General features: G+C 47.7%; 1 protein-coding gene across 1 annotated transcript in view; it reads right to left on the bottom strand.

Annotated features, from left to right (window-relative positions):
- Positions 1 to 14,008, bottom strand: part of B4galt1 (beta-1,4-galactosyltransferase 1) — a 47,449-nt gene extending 33,441 nt beyond the window's left edge. The window contains exon 1 of the mRNA XM_050155924.1: positions 13,397 to 14,008. Within this exon, the coding sequence (XP_050011881.1) occupies positions 13,397 to 13,808 (412 nt within the window). The 5' untranslated portion in view covers positions 13,809 to 14,008. The remainder of the gene's footprint in view (positions 1 to 13,396) is intronic.
- Positions 14,009 to 19,633: the final 5,625 nt, after the last annotated feature.

The following is a 19,633-nucleotide window of genomic DNA, read 5'->3' as shown; positions in this document are numbered from 1 at the left end:
GAGAGAGAGAGAGAGAGAGAGAGAGAGAGAGAGAGAGAGAGAGAGAAACAGAGAGAGAGAAACAGAGAGAGAGAAACAGAGAGAGAGAAACAGAGAGAGAGCTTTCTTGTAACTCGGTTGCATAGTTCTCAGGTGTGAATCTGTAAACCACAACACCGTGTGAGGGCAGGGCAAGTGTGCATTTCTTGAGCTGAGACTCAAGCCTGGGTCTACAAAGTACCCAACTCCACAAACACTCCTTTCTGGCTCCCTCTGAAAAACTTGTAACTGTTTGATTTGAATACTCACAAACTGTCCACCCTGAGAAGGCTGTGCAGGTCGCTACAAATACCTGGCACACCTAACATGTGGAAGCACTCAGTCCAAGTATGTTCCCAGTGCGGATGAACAAGGTGAAGCCCTTCTCCTTGGGGCCTGGAGGAGGTCCGTCCACACAGCCAGGCCAGTCTCAACTCTGAGTTTTCTGCTTCCATAAACTTCACAACTCTCCATTGGCAAGACACTTGACCAAGTCAGCCTAAGGAACTGAATGTATGTTTCTGTGCCCAAGAAGCATCACTGATCAACAATTATACACCTCATGTCATGGATCCTCTTGTGAACCCTCCAAGGAAAACAATGATCCCATTTCACATAGCAAGAAAACAGCTCTGACCTGATTCAAGGGACCCAAAGTGTCTTACAACATCAGAAGGGAACTGTGAATTTGGTAGAAGATACAGGAAGTGACTAGAAGAGGAAGGCAGTGCCTCTTACAAGTTGAATACGGTCCCATCTCCTGGATCTAGAAACTTGTGGTCATTTGAAATCACTGGCTCTAATCACTTTACCATTTATGCAATTAAGCAAGCTTCTACTGGCCTCCCAGAGAGGCGTGCCCTGGCATGTACGAGGCCCTGAACTCAACCTCCAGCCCTCTAAGCCAGACAAAAGGCATGTGCAAGGAAAATACTAAGCCTTCATAGTTGTAGATCTTAGACAACTGCATCAACTTATTTTTAATCCAGTATGATTTCAGTGTTCTTTGATTTGGGCGCTGTTATTGGCTTCTATAAACCAGAGCTGTAACACAGGAATTTGTCCACTCAGGTTAAAAGATCAAGCACCCAGGCTAGTCTGTCACAAACTATTCCTAAGAGTCTCTATGACTGCAACCAACTCACAAAGGTTTAGACCAATATCATTTTAAAGTCAGGCTTTTATAGCTAACATCCGATCCTATTCTATAAGCTTGGCTTTGCTTTTAAAGGAAGGAGGAAAAAGATGATTTGTATAAATCATCTCTGCTTATGGAGTATAAAGAATCAGCAGACTTCTCTTTAGAGAACCCAGGCAAGAACAGCCCAGAGATAGAGGCAGTCACTGTCTGAAAAAGCATGCCACGCTTGGGAAAATCCTCTCTGTCTCTCTCTGTCTCTGTCTCTTTGTCTCTCTCTCTCTCTCTCTCTCTCTCTCTCTCTCTCTCTCTCTCTCTCACACACACACACACACACACACACAGGGCAGGGGAGGAAAGGAGAGAGAGGAAGAGGGAGAGAGACACACTGGAAAGTTCACATGAAGCTCAAGATAGATTCAACACTCTCTTCGGATTCACATTCTTTAGAAGCCGGGAATTTCCAATTCAGAGCCTGTGAATAATTCCAGACCTCTCAGAAAGCAGTGTGGCAATGTGAACCCATGTTCAGGATGACCATATCTGACCTACAGATTCTTTCTAAGAATATATCCCCAGGAAGTAATTTGTTGTGTGATATTTTGATTTCATTCTGAAAACAAAGCTTGCTTTGGGTCAGAGGATGGAGCTAGGCACTAGCTGACTGAAATGAACCGTAGAGGTTTGGAGGACTACGGACAGATAGGAGACAGGAAGTAGTACGGCGGGCTAGAGAGGATCTCAGCCCCTTTTGGAGGAAGGAACAGAAGTGGTAGGAAGTCACTGTGGCTGCTCCCCTGCTTCTCTGATCTTTCAGGTTCTTACCCCAATGTCTGACTCCTGCATTTTTTTATTGATAAAGAAGAATTAGATAAATGCCTCAGTAATTCAATTGAAAAAAAGAACTATGTCCTACAAAATGTGTTCAAGATTAGGACAGTGAAACCTGGAATGAAGAAAACTAAGGAATTAGCAGTAAGGTTAGTAAACAGACATGAGGTTGAGGCAGGAGGATTATGAATTTTAGGTCAGCCTTAACTACACAGTGAGAACTAGAGAAACGAGGGGAGGGGAAAACATGATCCAAGTATATCATATGAAAAACCTTTAATTAGGAAAGAAAATATTTAATTAAAAAACAAAACAGTTAAGCCAGGAAGTGGTGTCATATTTCTTTAAACCCAGCACTCTCGAGGCAAAGGCAGTCAGCTCTCTGAGTTCGGGGCTAGGCTGACCTACCCTACAGAGCAAGTTCCAGGGGAAAAAAAAAGGTAAAAAGATACTAGGCAGCCACAACTAAAGATAATCAGGCTAAGTATAGGCAAAATTACACTTTGGAAGGTAATAGAAATAGCTGAATTTAAATTAGTCTCACACAATAATTATGAAATTATGAATGTAACAGTAAATTATGCATGCACTTTGACATCGTAGCTTTATTACAGTGGTAGGGACAATTTTAAAAAAATTTTAATGTGGTATCATTTTTGACTATAAAGAGAAGAGATCCCATAAAGTGGGACACATGAGTGAGAGAAGGAAGGTATGGCTCAGTGGGTAAGGTGCTTGCCGTGCAAGCCAGAAAACCTGAATTCAGACGGCCTGCATCGTATCAAAGTCAGACATGGTGGTACATGTCTGTGAACTTAGTGGTGGGAAGAATGAGCTGAGTGGGGTTCCAGAGCTTCCTAGCCCCCACACTAGGCAGTGAGCTCCAGACTTACTGAGAAACCTGCTCAAAAAGTAAGGTGGAGAAGTATCGAGGAAGACATAGGACATTGATCTCTAGCCTCCACACGTACACACTTCAATGTGTGCGTGTGAGCAAGCATGTATGTATATACACACACACAAACACACGGGGAGGCTGGGCCAGAGGTGTGGCTCAGGGGTAGAGTGCTTGTCTAGAATACGCAAGGTTCCTAGTTTAATTCCTAATCCCTGCCAAGGGGGAAATTCATCAAAAATGGGCATTCCAGCCCCCACTTCAGTTTCCCATTCCACAATTTCTGTTACCACCCCGGGCTAGCCCTATCTACTGTCCTAAAATACCACATGCAAAATTCCAAAAACCATCCACTAGTCTTAAAAAATTCTTATTGCAGCATATTGGTAACCATTATAAAATTGTTCTATTTTTACTACTATTGTCTCTTACCTATGCTGGATTTAGAAATTAAGGTTTGTCACAGGCAAATAGGGTTCAGTACTATTTGTGTGACCTCAGGTATCCTCAAGGGACTATAGCATTACCACTATCAAGGATAAACAACACAATCAGAGCTTAACACGTACCAGGCGCTATTTTAGGCCATTTCATGGCCATTCCCTAAGCCTCTCATCTCTTAAGTGATACTATTATTACCCCATTTTATACAGAAGAACACTGAAGCCCACAGAGACAACGTTCTCACACCGCACAGCTGCCTAGTATGACAGAGCCATTCCTCACTTCATGTCTGTCTGTGTGAGTGTTTACTGTGTGTGTGCACAAGCGCCCTCAGAGGTCCGGACAATCAGATCCCAGGAGCAAGAGTCAGGTGGCTGCGAACCACTCAGGGTTGGTGCTGGGAACCAAACTCGGGTCCTCTAGAAAAGCAGGGCACGCTTAACCGCTGAGCCATCCCTTGCTCTGTTTCTTTTTTTCGAGACAGGGTTTCACTGTGGCTTTTGAGCCTGTCCTGTAACTAGCTCTGTAGACCAGGCTGACCTCGAACTCACAGAGATCCACCTGCCTCTGCCTCCCGAGTGCTGGGATTAAAGGCGTGCGCCACCATCGCCCGGCCCTCACTCTGTTTCTTAGTCAGCCACGCACCTGCTACATCATCACGCCTATTTGATGGAGGGGCCAGAATCCTTAGAAGCAGCCTCACCACAAATGCTCTGAAAGCAGTGGGTGGTGAGCCCCACAAGGAATTTCTGAGGCCTTCCGTACTACAGAGAGAGCTGCTATCTCTACACACACCCCACACTAGAATTTAGGGAGGAGAGAAACAGTTCACTTGAGCTTCAGGGAGGCAACAGGACCCTGGATTGGCCTAACTCCCCAGGGGCAGAACTCTGAATACACCGGGGTTGCAGACCCGCCCTGCCCTCTCCACTCCACTCCAGCCTCCTCCACTGCCTTCCCAAGGTCCCTCCTGCCTACAGCAGTCCCAACAGCCTGCGCCACTGCCTCTTTTAGCGTCTTCCGGCTCCGTCGGCCTTCACTTCCTTCCCTCTCCTACCCTGTGGGTCACTGTCGGCAACAGGGGGAGATTTAGCTGCGTGACAGCAACTAGAAGAGGTCAGGAGCTATTTCCAGCAATAGACCCCAGCCCACCACAGCCCGGGAAGAGTCAGACAGGCTAAGGCAGGGTTGCCAGCATCGCTGTGTGCTAGGGGCCCTTGGTTTCTGATGCTGGCCGTAGTCCAGACCACCCATTTCACTCCCTGCCCCTCAGAGCCTCTGAACAGAAAGGCTCTGGACCTGATTCACCCACTGTGCAGGGACTCTTCTATCGCCAGAGGCTGGACCTTGTTTGTGTCTACCTCTAGCACTTCGTACAGTATAGTTGTCCATAAAAGTCTGCTGTATAAGCAAATGAGGTCACGTCTGTCCTTTCCTTCGGGGGTCTCTTTTAAATATGATGGCCAGCAGGGCCCCTGCTTAGGCTGCCTACAAGGCTTATCTGAATAGAGGAAGCTACCAGGCCATGTCCCCCGCTTGCCTGACACTCAGCTTCTCGGAGTCTCCCGGATCTTAGAGTACTTTTCTGCCTGCCGTCTCTTTCTCTTTCTTCAGGCTGTTGCTGTCTTGTTGCACCAACAGCAGCTCTGTGGTTTCAGGACGTCAAAGGCAAGAGGATATTAAGCAAAACAGGGATGAACTTTTAAAGAAAATGTTAAAGGCATTTTTAGGAGGAACCCTGACACTGGGCCAAGCATTTGCTGACGCTCCTACCAGGCCCCTCCAGGCCCACATGGAAAGGCAGGAAGGAACCTGACCTCAGATGCTACATGGGTCTAGCTGGTCTGGCAGAATCCTGCCCCTTCCTTCAATGTAACCTTGCTCTAACTCCAAAAAGCTCAGTGCCAAATGACCCCCAGCAGATTCTCCATACCAAACATCCCCTCCGAAGAGAATTTAGTTCCACTGAGGACATTCAAAATGGAGTAACTTCAAAATACACTCCTTGGAAAGAGCCAAGCGAGAGCGCAGCAGCCTGAGGCTTTGTTGACGTAATCCACAGTCCTCACTGAAAGCCAGGCTCTGTGGCTTTCCCAGGCTTTTCCCTTAAGAGAATTCCCGGAAACGTCAGAGTCTCACTCCACAGCCCCTCCCTGGAACTCAGGAACACGGGGTAGCAGGAAAGCCGTGTGTGTTTCAGAATCTGATTTGCTGGCTCCTTCCCACCTCCCCTCTGTCACATCTTGATGATGTCAACAGCAGTGGCTGGCCCACCAGGACTCAGCCAGCACTCAGCCCTGGAGCCATATTAGGCCATATGAGCCTACCCAGGGATCTGGCAGCTAAGGGAACAAGTCGAGAAGTTACTGAGGGCACACCATCCCCATGGGTTCTATCCGCAGCAGATCTGCTCAGCCAGCTCTAAGGACCCGCCCAGGCGCTTCCTGACCCTTTTCTCCTCTTAATCAGAATTCTAGACCTATCATTCCACATAAGTGGTAATCATTCGACAGCACTGTGCAAACCTGTCATTTCCAATGCACTTAACCCTTTGTAAGAGGCTTGAAACCCAGAGCTTCTCCAAAAAAAAAAAAAAAAATCATCTTTTTTTTTTCTCTTTTGGAAAATGTTCTACAGACAGCATACAAAAAGTACAATTTGGTGCACAAGGCTCACCACACCTCCAGACACCCACATATATGTGTCTAACAACAGCTGACTATAAGACAGCTATGGCATATCCTGCCGACCTAGATGATACTGCTTCTGTGATTTATTTGCTACTTTTGTTTTATTACAAAAAATATTATTTTGTATTATTTGTTTTGTTTGTATTATTTCTTGCAGTACAGGGATCAAGCCTGGGGCCTCGCAACTGCTAGCAATCACCCTTATACTACTGAATTATCCCCATCCCACCTCTGTGATTATTTAAAAGATGCAGGACCAAGATTGCAATGAATAAAAAAAAAAGAATGATAACCAGGCTATCTGTATGAATTCATATCAGTTTATTGTTCCTCCTGTAAAGATATCAGTCACCCTGGGTGTCTTAGTTAGGATTTTATTGCTGTGATAAAGACCACAACCAAAAGCAACTTGGGGAGGCAAGGAATTGTTTCATTTGACACTTGAGCCATGCAGAGATGCTGCATGTTGGCTTGTTCCTCCCTCGTGGCTTGCCTGGCTGCTTTCTTACAGCACCCAGGACAGTCTGCACAGGGGTGGAACCACTCACAATAGAGGGACCCTCCTACAGATATCGATCACTAAGAAAATGGACCACAGGCTTACTCACAGGCGAACCTGATGGGAGCATTTTCTCCACTGAGGTTCCCTCTTCCCAAGAGACTCCAGCTTGTGTCGAATGGCATAAAAACTAGCTGGTACACTGAGTATGGTACCAGCCCATCTGGAGCTGGTCCTGGAGTGGCTACAGCAGCAGTTACAAGCCTGGGAAACCTAGGAAGACACTGTCAACAACAAACAAACAACAAAAACCCAGAAACAAGGCAGCAGCTATATTCTTAAACATGTCAAAAGAGAAGACGAGCAGAAAATAGCAAAGCATTTTTATCTGGGTGAAAAAAATGTGGGTGTATTTTTCTTTCTTTTAACTTTGCAAATTATTTTCAATGTGCCTGATTTTTGTTTGTATGTTTTCAGAGCTGGAGATCATCAAATCATACAAGTTCTCTGCACTGAGTTATACACCCCACCCCCTCATTATTTTGCGCGCACACACACACACACACACACACACACACGCGGTTGCTCCTACCCTAAAAAAGAAAAAAAAAAAAAAAGCAAACGTGAAGACTCACGGTCTTTGTCCTGACACCTCTGAGGCAAATCATTATAGTTACACAGTACACCCAGAACATACTTAAAATCCCACACCTTGCTAAGAGTTCAGCCACAATCAACAAATGACACAGCCCCTGGCCTCCATTTGTACAAGGAAGTGGAGGGCTGAGGACGAGCTGAAAACGTGGAACCAGAACAAGAACACCCGGCAAGTGACTCATCATCCCTCTGTCTGCTAAGGACAAATCCCTTTAGGCCACGTTCACTTAGAACTAAAATCAGGCCACAACCCTCTAACCTAGAGGTCTCTGACTTTCAGAACAGGACTTAGAGAACTCTCCCAGGGACAATGTCACCCTCACCTCACCCTGCACAGACCCAGACAAACAAAGGCTCACAACTGAGGTATTTTAAGTCACAGCTGCAGGCAGCTTTCAGGAGATACAGGAAGGCTAGCTCTATGGAGATCATAAAGCTCAGCCCCACACCTTGCTAAGGCCCTTCAAAGTTGCAGGGCCTGGATGGTCAGTGGCCCAGGGAGCACATCAGCTATAGCAGAATCAAATGTAAAACCAGAGTCTCCAAGGGAAGCCGATTTATCAGAAGACCACTCTGAAGCTGGGGAGATGGTCAGTGGATAAAGTTTTTGCTGTGAAATCAGGAGCCCCTAAATCTGAATCCCCAAGTACAAGCCAGGCTATAGCATGTCTATATTTCCAGGGCTCCTACAACCAGTCTGAGAGGAGGAGACAGGAGAATCCCAGCAGCTCATGGAACAGGCAGCCCTGCTGTACGCAGCAGCAAACAAGAAACCTTGCCTCAAACACTGTGGAAGGCAAGGACTAATACCCAAAGTTGTCTTGTGATCTCCACAGGGTGCAAGCATGCCTACACATGGACACACACACATGTGCACACACATATTGACACTCACACACACACAGGCATGCATGGACACAATTTCTTATAAAAGATTAACATTTCACTGCATTAAAAAAAATCCTGCAAACTCCAAGTAGACATTTATTCAAGCAGAATTTCAGTCTCTCTTGGCAGGAACAAACAGGGAACAAAGAATGGGAATAAGAAACAGAGGGAGTAAATAAGTTGGAAGTGAAGGAATCTCCAGGTTTGACCAAAAAATAACTAAGCCCCTTTCCCAGAGACCCTTAGCCCACTGAGCCCAAGCTAAGCCTGTTGACTGTGCCTCCAAAGTCTGAACAGTCCCAGGGTGGAACCTGTGGGAGGGCTCAGGCTGACTTGGCATCAGCTGCCCCATCATTCTCAACCCCTAAATTAGCCTGGAAATCCCTACCCTGCTGCTACTCAAAGACCATAATACCCAGGCAGATGGCCGTTGATATCTCATTATCATCATTATAAAGCAGCAAGTTAAGGTTACCCAGCAGAGCTAATGGGCAGCTGCGAAAAGAAAAGGAAAATTTTCACACAATCAAATAAAATCAGGACAGAAGAACTCTGATATCAAGCCTGAGTTTCTTTCTCAACGAAAGGAAGGGAGGTTAGACTGTTAGGGAAAGGGACAAACACACACAGTTCAGAGACATAGTAATCATGTCTCTCTTGTCTAAATTGTACATTGCTGCAAGGGAGACCCTTTTCCTCCTTTGTAGCTCTATTGCTGTGCACAGTACACGCTGCAATTACCAGAGTCATCCCGACATCCACATAAGACCTTTCAGAGGAAGGGGTGCACAAGCACTTTAGAAGGATCTTCTTTCCAATCTCTGGACCCTATCAAGGCAACTCCAGGCCCTCCGAACTAGTCTTTCTGGACATTAACCCGAGGCAAGAAAACCACCGAGTCCCCTCCAGGAATGCCAAACCAAGAAACCATGATTTAAAGCCAACCCCACATGTGGCTCTTATTTTCCATGTTCCCAGATCATCTGACGCCCTTCTGCCAAGGTGGTTCCCACACTCGAACCTGGGATTCCCCCCACCCCCTGTGCTGGAATTAAACCCAAGGCGTTATATATGCAAATCACTGAGCCACAGCCCTAGCAAGTGTAGAATAAAGAACAGGCAGGGCTCATTTTTCCTGCCATAATGTTATTTGGGAGAAATGAACAGGTTTTACCATAAAAAAAAGATCCAGACTGTCATGGAGGGTATTTCTGAAGGACTTTAGCAATCAGGTATCCACTTTCTGGCTACTTGACTGTGTCTGAAATGAGGTGAGGCTTTGAAATGCTTTTCCTAGAATGTACCTCACTGCTCCAGGTAGTTAGGTTCTGTCTAATATGACTGTTAGATAAAGACAGTAGGATCTGTGTGCACATCAATAAATTATTGCCTCCAGAGAGAAGCAGCAAGACAAAACTGGCTTAAAGGGCTAGTTACTCAAATTTAAAGCTGCAAGATCTGCATCCAAGTGAAGATCTCTGCACCTCCTCTAATACCCAGGATGAGATTTCACCCTTAAAAGAAAGGGGGGGGGGGATGAGCCGGGCGGTGGTGGCGCACGCCTTTAATCCCAGTATTCGGGAGGCAGAGGCAGGCGGATCTCTGGGAGTTCGTGTTCTGCCTGGTCTACAAGAGCTAGTTCTGGGACAGGCACCAAAGCTACAGAGAAACCCTGTCTCGAAAAAAAAAAAAAAAAAAAGGAAAGGGGATGAGGTCCCAACAGTCATCCCAGAGTGGATAAGTCAAGGACAGTCCTCTCCCACGTGTCCCAGCACAGGCTGTTCTAATCAGCCTGCCTGTGTCCGCACACGCACACATGGGTGAAGGGAGGCAGCAGCCTGATACAGAGAAATGCCTGAGAGCCAAGAGCCCAGAACAGACCTAGCAAGTACTTCATCTTCAACGTCACTCACAAGCCACGGCAGAGGCTCAGCCCTCCCTCCAAAAGCCAGGGAAATTGCCCCATCAACAAGTGATCTAAAAGGGCCTTGGCTACCTAGAGCTCCTGTTTGCATCTAGATAAGAATTCTAGGCCAGCCAGACGGCTCAGCAGGTGAAGGTGTTTGCAACCAAGCCTGACAACATGGGTTCTATCCCTGAAACTCACAGAGTGGAAAACTACTGACTCCCCCAAGTTGTCCTCCAATCTCCACACTCACACCATGGCACACAGGTCCACACACATACACAAATACACACACACACATACACACAATTATCTTCCCTTACAGCATTGTTGGGCAAGAAGGGCCTCTGAGATTGAAGATGCCCAGAACTCCCTGCCCCCTTGAAGGATTTGCACTATCTGTCCCAGGTCCCAGCTCAGCCTGTTATTTCCCCCAATGAATCCAGCCTGATATGCCTGTCTACCTTCTCGACCAACACCACACCCAAAATGTCTGTGCCACAGCCAGTCAAATCATGTTGAGCTGTGCCAAATATGAGCAGATAAAACATTCGAGAAAAAGATAAACATTCTGGGAAAGAGCCGCAAGGCTGCAGCTCCTCCCATCTCCGGCAAACATCCAGGTGGCCAGAAAAGAGAGCCTCGTTGCCATGGCCAGTAGAGTGGACAGCGTACAGTTACCTGGAAGCCTGTCGTGGGGCTAGAGGGGAAAAGGCTGCACTAACTAGAATTCTCTGGGCAAGTTGGAGAACTTCTCAGGAAAGGTCAGCCAGCCCCTTATAGCCTGCACTGGGGCTGGGGAGGATGGAACAGAGCCAGGGACTCATACTAGCCCCACAGGAGAACTCCAAACAGTGCAGCCTGCCCCCAGTCAGACCTATTGCAGAAGCACGATTCTAACCTCAGCCTATCTAAAGTCTATTCAAGTGTCCTGGTGAACCGAAGCCAGATCTAACAGCAACCTAACAGCAGCCTGGTCTGGTCCCTTACCACCTCAAAGTCACCAGCTATCAACTGAAAAAGATCCAAGCATCTGGCTCAGACCGCTGGACACCAGAAAGTAGAGAACTCAGGGAAAGGAACTGTAAGTAGTGAAAGGGCCACAGTGCTAACCCCCAGGGATGCTTCCTCCCACCAACCTCAAAACCACGGCCAAGGGCTTCAACTGACACCTGCCCAGCTGAACAGATGGGCCTGATTACCCGCCCCGAGACACACACACACACACACACACACACACACACACACACACACACACAGAGTCCCTGGCAGATCGAAAGCTTTCTTAAGATTCCTCCTGGCCAGGAACTGCCTGACCTCCAAAAGTTGCACCTAAACATTCAAATCCAAGAGCACAGTTAAAAAATAAATAAGTTAATTAAAAACCTCTACCCTCATTTCTGGGATTGTGGCCTCAGCAGCAGCCTAAACATCAGTCCCATGCAAGTCACATGAAGAGAGTCAGGCCCTGGCCTCTGGCTCTGCAGTCTAAAATGTTGTCTCTCTGAAAGGTCCTTTTGAGTTGTCTGTTTTAGGATTAATTTAGCAACACCACATTACCAAGCAAACCCAGCAGAACTATAGCCACCACTGTCTCTCATATTTCAGCAGGAAGACCCTATACTCCAAACAACTATAAACATGGGCACCTGATTTTCATTTTAAACAAACAGGGTCTGATGTATCCCAGACTAGCCTCCAACTTACAACACAGAAGATGACCTTGAACTTCTGATCCTGCTGTCTCCACCTCTCAAGTGCTGTGGCTCCAGGCACGTGCGTTCACAGAGGTTCACAGAGCTCTGTTTTACTGGGTGCTGGGATCACACCCAATGCTCTCTGCATGCTAGGCAAGGACTCTACTGACCGAGCTATGTGCCTGACCCTGGAGTAATTTTTACTAATTTGTCTTTTTATCTGCATAATGTCCAGGCAACAGCCAAAAACAAAAGCAAAAGGCCCAGATGCTCTGTAATCTGGGGACCTGCTCTCCTCCTCTGTGTTCTTCAGTGACATCTCTACGGGGTCTATGGAAACAATGCCTCCAAGCCTCAAACTCTATTATTGATTACTTGTTATCTTGTGCTTACTATGTACACAGACTCAATTAGTCCTACAACAACCCTGTGAGGTAAGCACAGGCAAGCTTATCTAACACCCCAGGAAGGAACTCTACAATGTTTGAAGTTATCGTTTACCAGTAGGACTAATATTCTCCTTCACCCTCCAGAGAACTACTCCTGTTTCCCAGATTAACAACCCAGTCCAAAGGAATTCAATTTCCTGCTCGTGTTTGGCCAATTCCAAGAGGTTCCTCCCAAACTTGATATGAAAATATTGAAGTAATTATTGGAGAAATTGAGCAAGAGACTATAGGAAGGCCTGCTTTGCCAGGGCTCTCGGGGAACGTGACAGGGCTCTTGGCAGGCTGCCTGCCTGCTGGTGGGGAGGTGGGGCTCCTCTGAACAACATTCTCTCGAACCTGAATTAGAAAAGAGCAGCCACCTGGCTGGTAACGACAGCAGCAACCTGTGGTCTACAGGCCACACAGAGGTCTACCCTGGGCCAGCCTCCTTAGTACTAGAAAGTAAGCCCATCTACCGGCTGCCTGCCTGATGAAGGAAGGGTCAGGGTTCAGATCACCGAGACAGCAGTGCCAGAAAAGTGCAGCCCCCAGCGATCCGGAGCGATCTGGTTCATCTTAGGCCTCCAGTCCCCTGAGTACACAGGCACGCTGACCCTGGAGAAAGTCAGGCTCACTTTGTTTCAGAGGAACCTTCAGGAGAAGGAACTTGGGAGTGGGAGACGGAAGGCCCCTAGGTCCAGGACCTACCAATAGGAAGAAATCCACACTGTAGCAACTTTCTAAAAGTTCATCCCCATTATTTAAACTCCTAGTTACAGTGTTTCATTTACTCCTTCAAAACAACTCCCTAAAACCAGAAGCGGTCTATTATCTCCATTAACCAGAAAGCGACCCTTAAAGAGAAAGTTAAGCCATTTGTTCAAAGGCAGAGTGGAGGATGGTGGGATAGGAGGTGGTTTGCTCAGTCGATTCTGTCCTCAAACCGTAGAAGTTGCTACCGGTGTTGCTACAGGTAGGCAAGGCAGTAAGCGGCCTTTCAGTCTACCGGCTACTTTAAACCGACCCCAACTCCAAAATTTCCAGAACCTTGGGCAAGAACAAGGATGTTTCCAGGGCCTTTTCTGGTGCTGGGGCCAGAAGAGCCTGAGAACTTCCCAGCAGGGCCCCAGCCTCTGAGACAACCAGCCAACCTCTCCCGGATCAGCCCCGAAGTTGGTCTAGGGGGGATTAAGTACTCTGATCAAAACCCTGAGGCTAGCAGTCTGAAAGACATCATAGGGAATCATCCCCGTGACCCTACTGAGGAAATCCGAGGAGTCCCTGACCTCCGATCCTTGTTCTTACCGAGCAGCGGGGACTCCTCAGGGCAAGCGGGTAGCGACAACAGTGCAGTGGTAGGGGGCACTGGGACCGAAGTCAAGTTGCTCTTCGGGCCGGGGTCAAAAGCCGCTCCAGGGCTGGAGGGACCCGGGCGAGGCTTCGAGGAGACTCCTAGAGGAGGGGGCGGCCGTGCGCCCCGAGTCCGGAGCTCTCCCAGGGGCTGCTTGCTGGCGGCGGTGCCGTTCGTGCCTCCCTTAAATGGAGAGGAGACTCCCACTAGCTGAGGCAGGCGGCTCAGGTCGCGGCCCGAGAGGTAATAGACTAGGGTGACGCCGAGGTGCAGCGCGCAGACGGCCACGAGCAGGCGGCAGGCCCGCTGCAGGGACGAGCCGGGCATCGCGGTGTTGCCGCCCAGGAGCGGCTCCCGAAACCTCATCTTCCCGCCGCGGCTTTAAGAGGGGGTGGGCTAAGGATGAGAGGGCGGCCCGCCCGCAGGCCGCCCTCCAGGAGCTACCGGACCACGGCGATCGAGGGAGGGGCGGGGAGGGGGAGGCAGGGAGGGCAGCGCCGGCCGCCCGCGGCAGAAAGCCGACACCCCGGGCCGCGGGACTCCGGAGCGATCAGCAGGGAGCCACAGGCGCGGATGGGCACGGGGCGGGGCCTCGGTAGGGGGCGGGGCCTCAACCGGGTTTTCGGAAGGCGAGGAGAGCGGAACCTGAGGGGGCGGGGCCGGAGGGGCGGGGCCGCAACGGGGGCCTTCTGAGAAGGGCGGGGCTTGAGGGATGGGGGGGGGGGAGCCTAAGGGGCGGGACCTGCAGCCGGGGACGCGGGCCGCTACGGGAGGGCGGGGCTTGAGGGGCGGGCCCTCGGGAGGGTGGGACGCAAGGAGCAGCGGCTCCAGGGGACTAAACGTGGCGCTCCGCCAGCCCGACTGCATCCAGGGCTTGAACCGGCATCTCACGCCCAGCGGCGCTCGGCTTTTCTTTCGAGCGTTCACCGTGGGGCTTAAGTGTCTTCGAACCACGCTTCCTCGTTAAACGAACTGCTCTCGGGAGGTCTCACCACTTCCTGGCGTACCCAAAGACTCGAGTGTGGGCTTGGGACAGCAGCGTGAAGCCTAAAGGACTGGCTAGTAGCCCTTGAGGATAGTGAGAAACTGGAGCGGAGAAAGGTCGTCTAGGAAACCGGCTTCGACGCCCCACGATGCCAGCGGACCAATTCTCTGGGGTGTTCCAAAGATCGTCTTAGCCTAGCTGGGTCCTCCGGTCTGTGAGGGAGGGGTCTAGCAAGAAGGGGTAGCTTACTGGGAGTCCTACAACGAGGAAAGGACCAAGTTGCTGTAATCCCGCTTTGGTGTTTGTCGGGTTGGCGAAACCTCAGGGCCAACCCAACTTGGTTCTAGGTGCAACAGTGTAGGATGTAAAACGGACTGTTCTGCACACAGGCTTGTGAATGCAGCTCTCTGCAGGCCCCATGCCTACAAGCATGCGACCTCGCCCTGTGGTGAGAACCCTTAAGATGGGAAATGTTAACTAATTCTAGCTACTCCTCGACTTGAAGAGTGTATTGTTAACCAGTGTATGCCCTGGAATAGGGATTGTTAACTGTCTCAGTTTCGTAGATGAGAAAACAGGCTAAGCAGTTTGACATTTGGTTGCAATCATATAAAATGTGCGTGTCCTCTGTTAGCTTTCTGGTGGCTCCTCTGGCCTCTTTTTTTTGACTGCTCCTCCTCGTCTCCATTTGTTGGTGGGTTCCTGAGGCTGTGGTCCCCGAGGCTTTTTTTATGACTACACTTACTACTCAGGTGTGACTCTATTAACTGTAGGTCGATGACACCAACAATTTCTGTCTAGCCCACACCTCTTCCTTAACCTTCACCTTCCTGTGTCATCTCACCTGAACAAATCCCGCCCACAACAACCTGACCCCTACACCCTACAGTCCACTTTCATCCTCTTCTCCCTCAGAAAGAGGCACCATTGTTTGCACTGTTCCCCAAGACCAAAACCTGAAAGCTATCCTTTGCTCCCAAATGTTGTTCCCAGTCCCTCAACACATCTGTCACTGCTACCTTCAGATGCCAAAGTTTACCACCTGCAGATGTGCAGCCATCCCAGACTACGCCTTGGTCTGCTTTATACAATTGCCTTCTAAGTAGTTAGCTGTTTCCGCCCCTCCCTAGTCTTCCTATCTCAGGGCCTTTGTTCCTGCTCTGTGCTGGACCAGAGATAGTCTTCCCTCAAATTTCATTCAGGTTTCTCAAATGCTACCTTATGGAGAAGACCTTCTTGGTCTTCCCAATTACTCTTCTGCAAAATCAGCTCAGTCTGCTTCTGCTTTGTTTTATCTCTGAATAACCCAGGGTGGTCTCAAACTTGGCATCCTCCTGCCTCAGCCTCACAAGTCTGACACTACAAGTAGGACTGAATTATTATGACCAGGGATACTTGTGAGCACTTTCCTTTTTTCCTTCCTTCCTTCCTTCCTTCCTTCCTTCCTTCCTTCCTTCCCTTTCTTTTTCAAGACAGAAGCCCACACACTATAGCCTAGGCTAGCCTAGAACTCTCTATGAAACCTAGGCTAGCCTAGAAGACGCACAGCAATTCTTTCACCTCAATCTCCCAAGTGCCAGACTTGTCAGCCACCATACCTGGCTTCTAGAAATGGTTGTCTTAGTATGGGAAAAGGAAAAGGGGACCTTTATTGCTAAGTTATTTTAAAGAGCAAAGTCACAAGTTCTCTTCTGAGAGTTGGTCAAGGTGAAGCTAACTCCACCATCCTATGCTAGTGGGGAAATTCTGGTTGGGACTGAGCTGGGTTGAGGCATATTAGTTCCCTGTCTGAAAAGGGAGCAGAGGAAAATGGAGACAAGTCTGGGTCCAGACAATACCCAGGAAACAGGATTAAAAGAGTGTTAGGGCCACAGATCTATCCCAGGATCTTCTGGGCCAGAAATCCAAGAAAAATAACACTGTCTGCTAATTGTCTATGGATAGGGAAGACAAAGAACCCACTAAGGAATAAGTCTTTTCTGTACCAGCCAGTTTCCACTTCTGTTTCACCCCAGTAGATCAGAAGGACATGAAGATCAGAAGGCATAAAATAGTACCCGGCACTTAACAGGCCTATAACACAACTCCCAGGCAGTGTGGCGGCTGCAGCTTTTCACTATGGGCTGTTGGCTGGCAGTTCCGATTCCTGTAATAATAACCAAGGCAGTAGGGCAGCTGGAAATTTCAAAACAGCTTCACACAGTGCATCTCCAAGGTCCTGTGTATGCCCTGGTGATTGGGTGCTTGTGGAGGCTGGGAGCTCAGAAGGCCTAGTTGGGCTAAGTTAATGGGACCTTCATTCCAAGTTGACCCTCTCCCCAAAGGCCTTTCCATGTAATGATTTAGGCTGGCAACTGCCTGGCATCCTCACAAACTGGAGGACACATTCCAAAAGCAGCTCAAGACAAATGCAAGAACATTTCCTAAGAATCAACCTTAAAACACCACTTCTGTTCACATGTATGTGTGTGTTTGCACATGTCACAAGTGGGTAAGGTTATTATCAGAAGTCATTTCTTCTACTGTGGGATCTGAGGATTGAACTCAGGTTATTGGGTTTGGATGGAAAGTTGGTGCCAAAGCATCACTTCTCAGAGAGAGAGAGTTCTTTTGGCTAAGATAAACTTGTGAGCTAGACATGGATGCACAGGCCTGTAATCCAAGTGGCACTCAGAGGGAGAAGACAGGAGAATTTCAAGTTTGAGGTTAGTCAGGGCTCCATAGTAAACTCTGTCTGCAAACAAAAATTTTAAATAAAGTCAGATAGGGTGGCATAATCCTGTAACCTCATAATTTTGGAGGTGGAGGCAGGAGGATCCTCCTTAGATAAATAAGTTGTAATCTAGACCGGACTACAGAGGACTCTATCTAAAAATGAACAACAAAAGGTAACAGGGTAGTCTAGGTTCAAAGAGAGCTTTTAAAAAAAAGACTTCTTGATGGTTGTAGAAGGAGAAGAAGTTAGCAGGCATCTTCAAGCTTTTCCAGTAGCTACAAATTACTTCGATTTTTCTCACATATAAAATATATAGTACTTTGTATCTGTGGTTCCAAGTCCTGTCCTCCCCAAAAGCTCATTCAAGTGCAAAGTTTCATCATCTACACCAGTTCCCGGTATAGTCCCTTAAGTACAGGAACATATAAATTATAAATCACCTTCTTCCTCTTCCTGCTCCACCCTTCCTGAGAAAGTCAGTCCAGAAGCCAGGAATAAGAGTTCAACAAGGTCAGTAGTCCAGATGGCAGGCACATGCAGGAGGAAGAGGATGGGGCTAGGTGAGGACATAGTATAAACACCCAAGCAGAATAAAGGGGGCAGCATCTAGAGGTTCCCAGGACTAGCATACTGTAGAAAAGCTTTTACAAAGTAGAGCGACCCAAATCAGGGTCTCCAGCCCAAGTGGGGAAAGGACATGGTTAAGTCCATGCAGATGGTTTTAGAAAGAAGCTGCTCCTTAAGTCTGTGCAGAAGGAGAGCACGGCTGTGCGCCAAAGAAAGGTGAATGCAGAGAGCAAAACACTCATCTTCCGATGCTTTATTTGAACGAGAGAAAGTGACATGAATTCATGACTTTCCACTCAGAGGTATTACTTTTGCATTGCTGGGGTTTGAACCCAGAACTACACACAGGCTACACAAAGGCTCTACCACAGAGCTGTACCTGTCATCCACTCAAGTTAAAGATAGAGAATGGAATTGATGAAGACATCAGGAAATTTACGTTATAAATTGTGTGTGGTGCTATTTAAATATAGTCATGGCACTCAGGAAGTGGGGGCAGGAGGATCCAGAGTTTAAGGTCATCCTTGTCTAGTGAATCTCTGACTAGCCTGGACTCACTGAGACACTATCTAGAAAAAAGAAAAGAAAGACAATGGATATGGGAGCTGGGGTGTAGCCCAACAGATAGAATGCTTACCTGGCATGCTTGAGGCCCTGGGTTCCATCCTCAGCACCCAATAACCCAGGCATGGGCCCCACACCTATAATAGCTGTGGAGTGGTGGTGCACCCCTTTAATCCCAGCACTTGGTAGGCAGAGGCAGGTGGATCTCTAAATAAGTATGACTGTCTAGAAGCAAAAATTTATCAAGTTGATGAGCACACTAGCCACCAAATCTTAGTTTCTTGTTCCTTAAACCCTACTCTACCAAAAAAAAAAACAAACAAACAAACAAACAAAGAAGCAGCCTAAACAGCCGAAGTGTTATAGAAGATAAGCCTAACTCCTTGATAGGCCAGATAAATTACAAGATAAGACAGAAAAGGATAAATCATATCAAATCAAAGATCTGTAAAAGGATTCAGAGGTTAATTCAGTTAGCCAAGTACAGAACAATGTAAGCGTGAAGTTAAATACTGACAGAAAAATCTTGGGGTCAGTTGAAGAGTGGAGATCGTGAGTCCATAATCACACGAATAAGCACTTGGAAGTCAGATGAAGGACACAGAACTTCAGAGCAATGCTCCACGAAATACCAGTAATTTCTATGGGAAGCAGAGCACTCCAAATGGTTAGCTTTTTCACAAAATAACCATTTTTTTAGAGCCTTCCAAAATGTCATTATCATGATAGCAAAAAGAAAAGTGGACAACCATGCCCAATCTATTTGAAGAAAAGTAAAGAGGAATGGCTGTTAAATGAGCACGTGACTCCAGTGGCTCCTCTGCTGGAGGGTGGGTATTGGGGTGCACAGTGAGTGAGCTGACAGTCACTTGCCAGTGCCAATTCCCTGATTTTCATATGTCCTTACATGCAAGTATATATTACATATAATTATACAATGTTATATGTTAAATATATTATATAATATAATATATACTAACGTGTTATATTAGGAATATATTAAAGATTTGGGATAAGGGTGGGTTAATCATTTTCTTCATCAGTGTAGCCACTAATAAGTTGCCTATACTCCAAGAAAGAAATCACACACACACACACACACACACACACACACACACACACACACACACACACGCGCGGAAGCAATTCTAATCAAACTCAGCAGTCACAAATCAACAAAGACGGGAAAGTAGGAAAGCAGAAGGGAACTGAGGTTCAGCGGGAGTGGGAGGGACATGAGAGAGGGCAATGGGGAGTGGAAAGGACCAAAATACATTATACTCGTGTGTGAAATTGTAAAGAATTTTAATTTCACCCGGCAGTGGCGGCACACACCTTTAATTCCAGCACTTGGGAGGC

This window comes from Alexandromys fortis, unplaced genomic scaffold (assembly GCF_014885135.2).
Source record: "Alexandromys fortis isolate MF-2015 unplaced genomic scaffold, M_Fortis_MF-2015_v1.1 scaffold_92, whole genome shotgun sequence".
Taxonomy (NCBI): domain Eukaryota; kingdom Metazoa; phylum Chordata; class Mammalia; order Rodentia; family Cricetidae; genus Alexandromys; species Alexandromys fortis.
The sequence above is the reverse complement of the archived record's forward strand: the minus strand, read 5'-3'. Positions and strand labels throughout refer to the sequence as shown.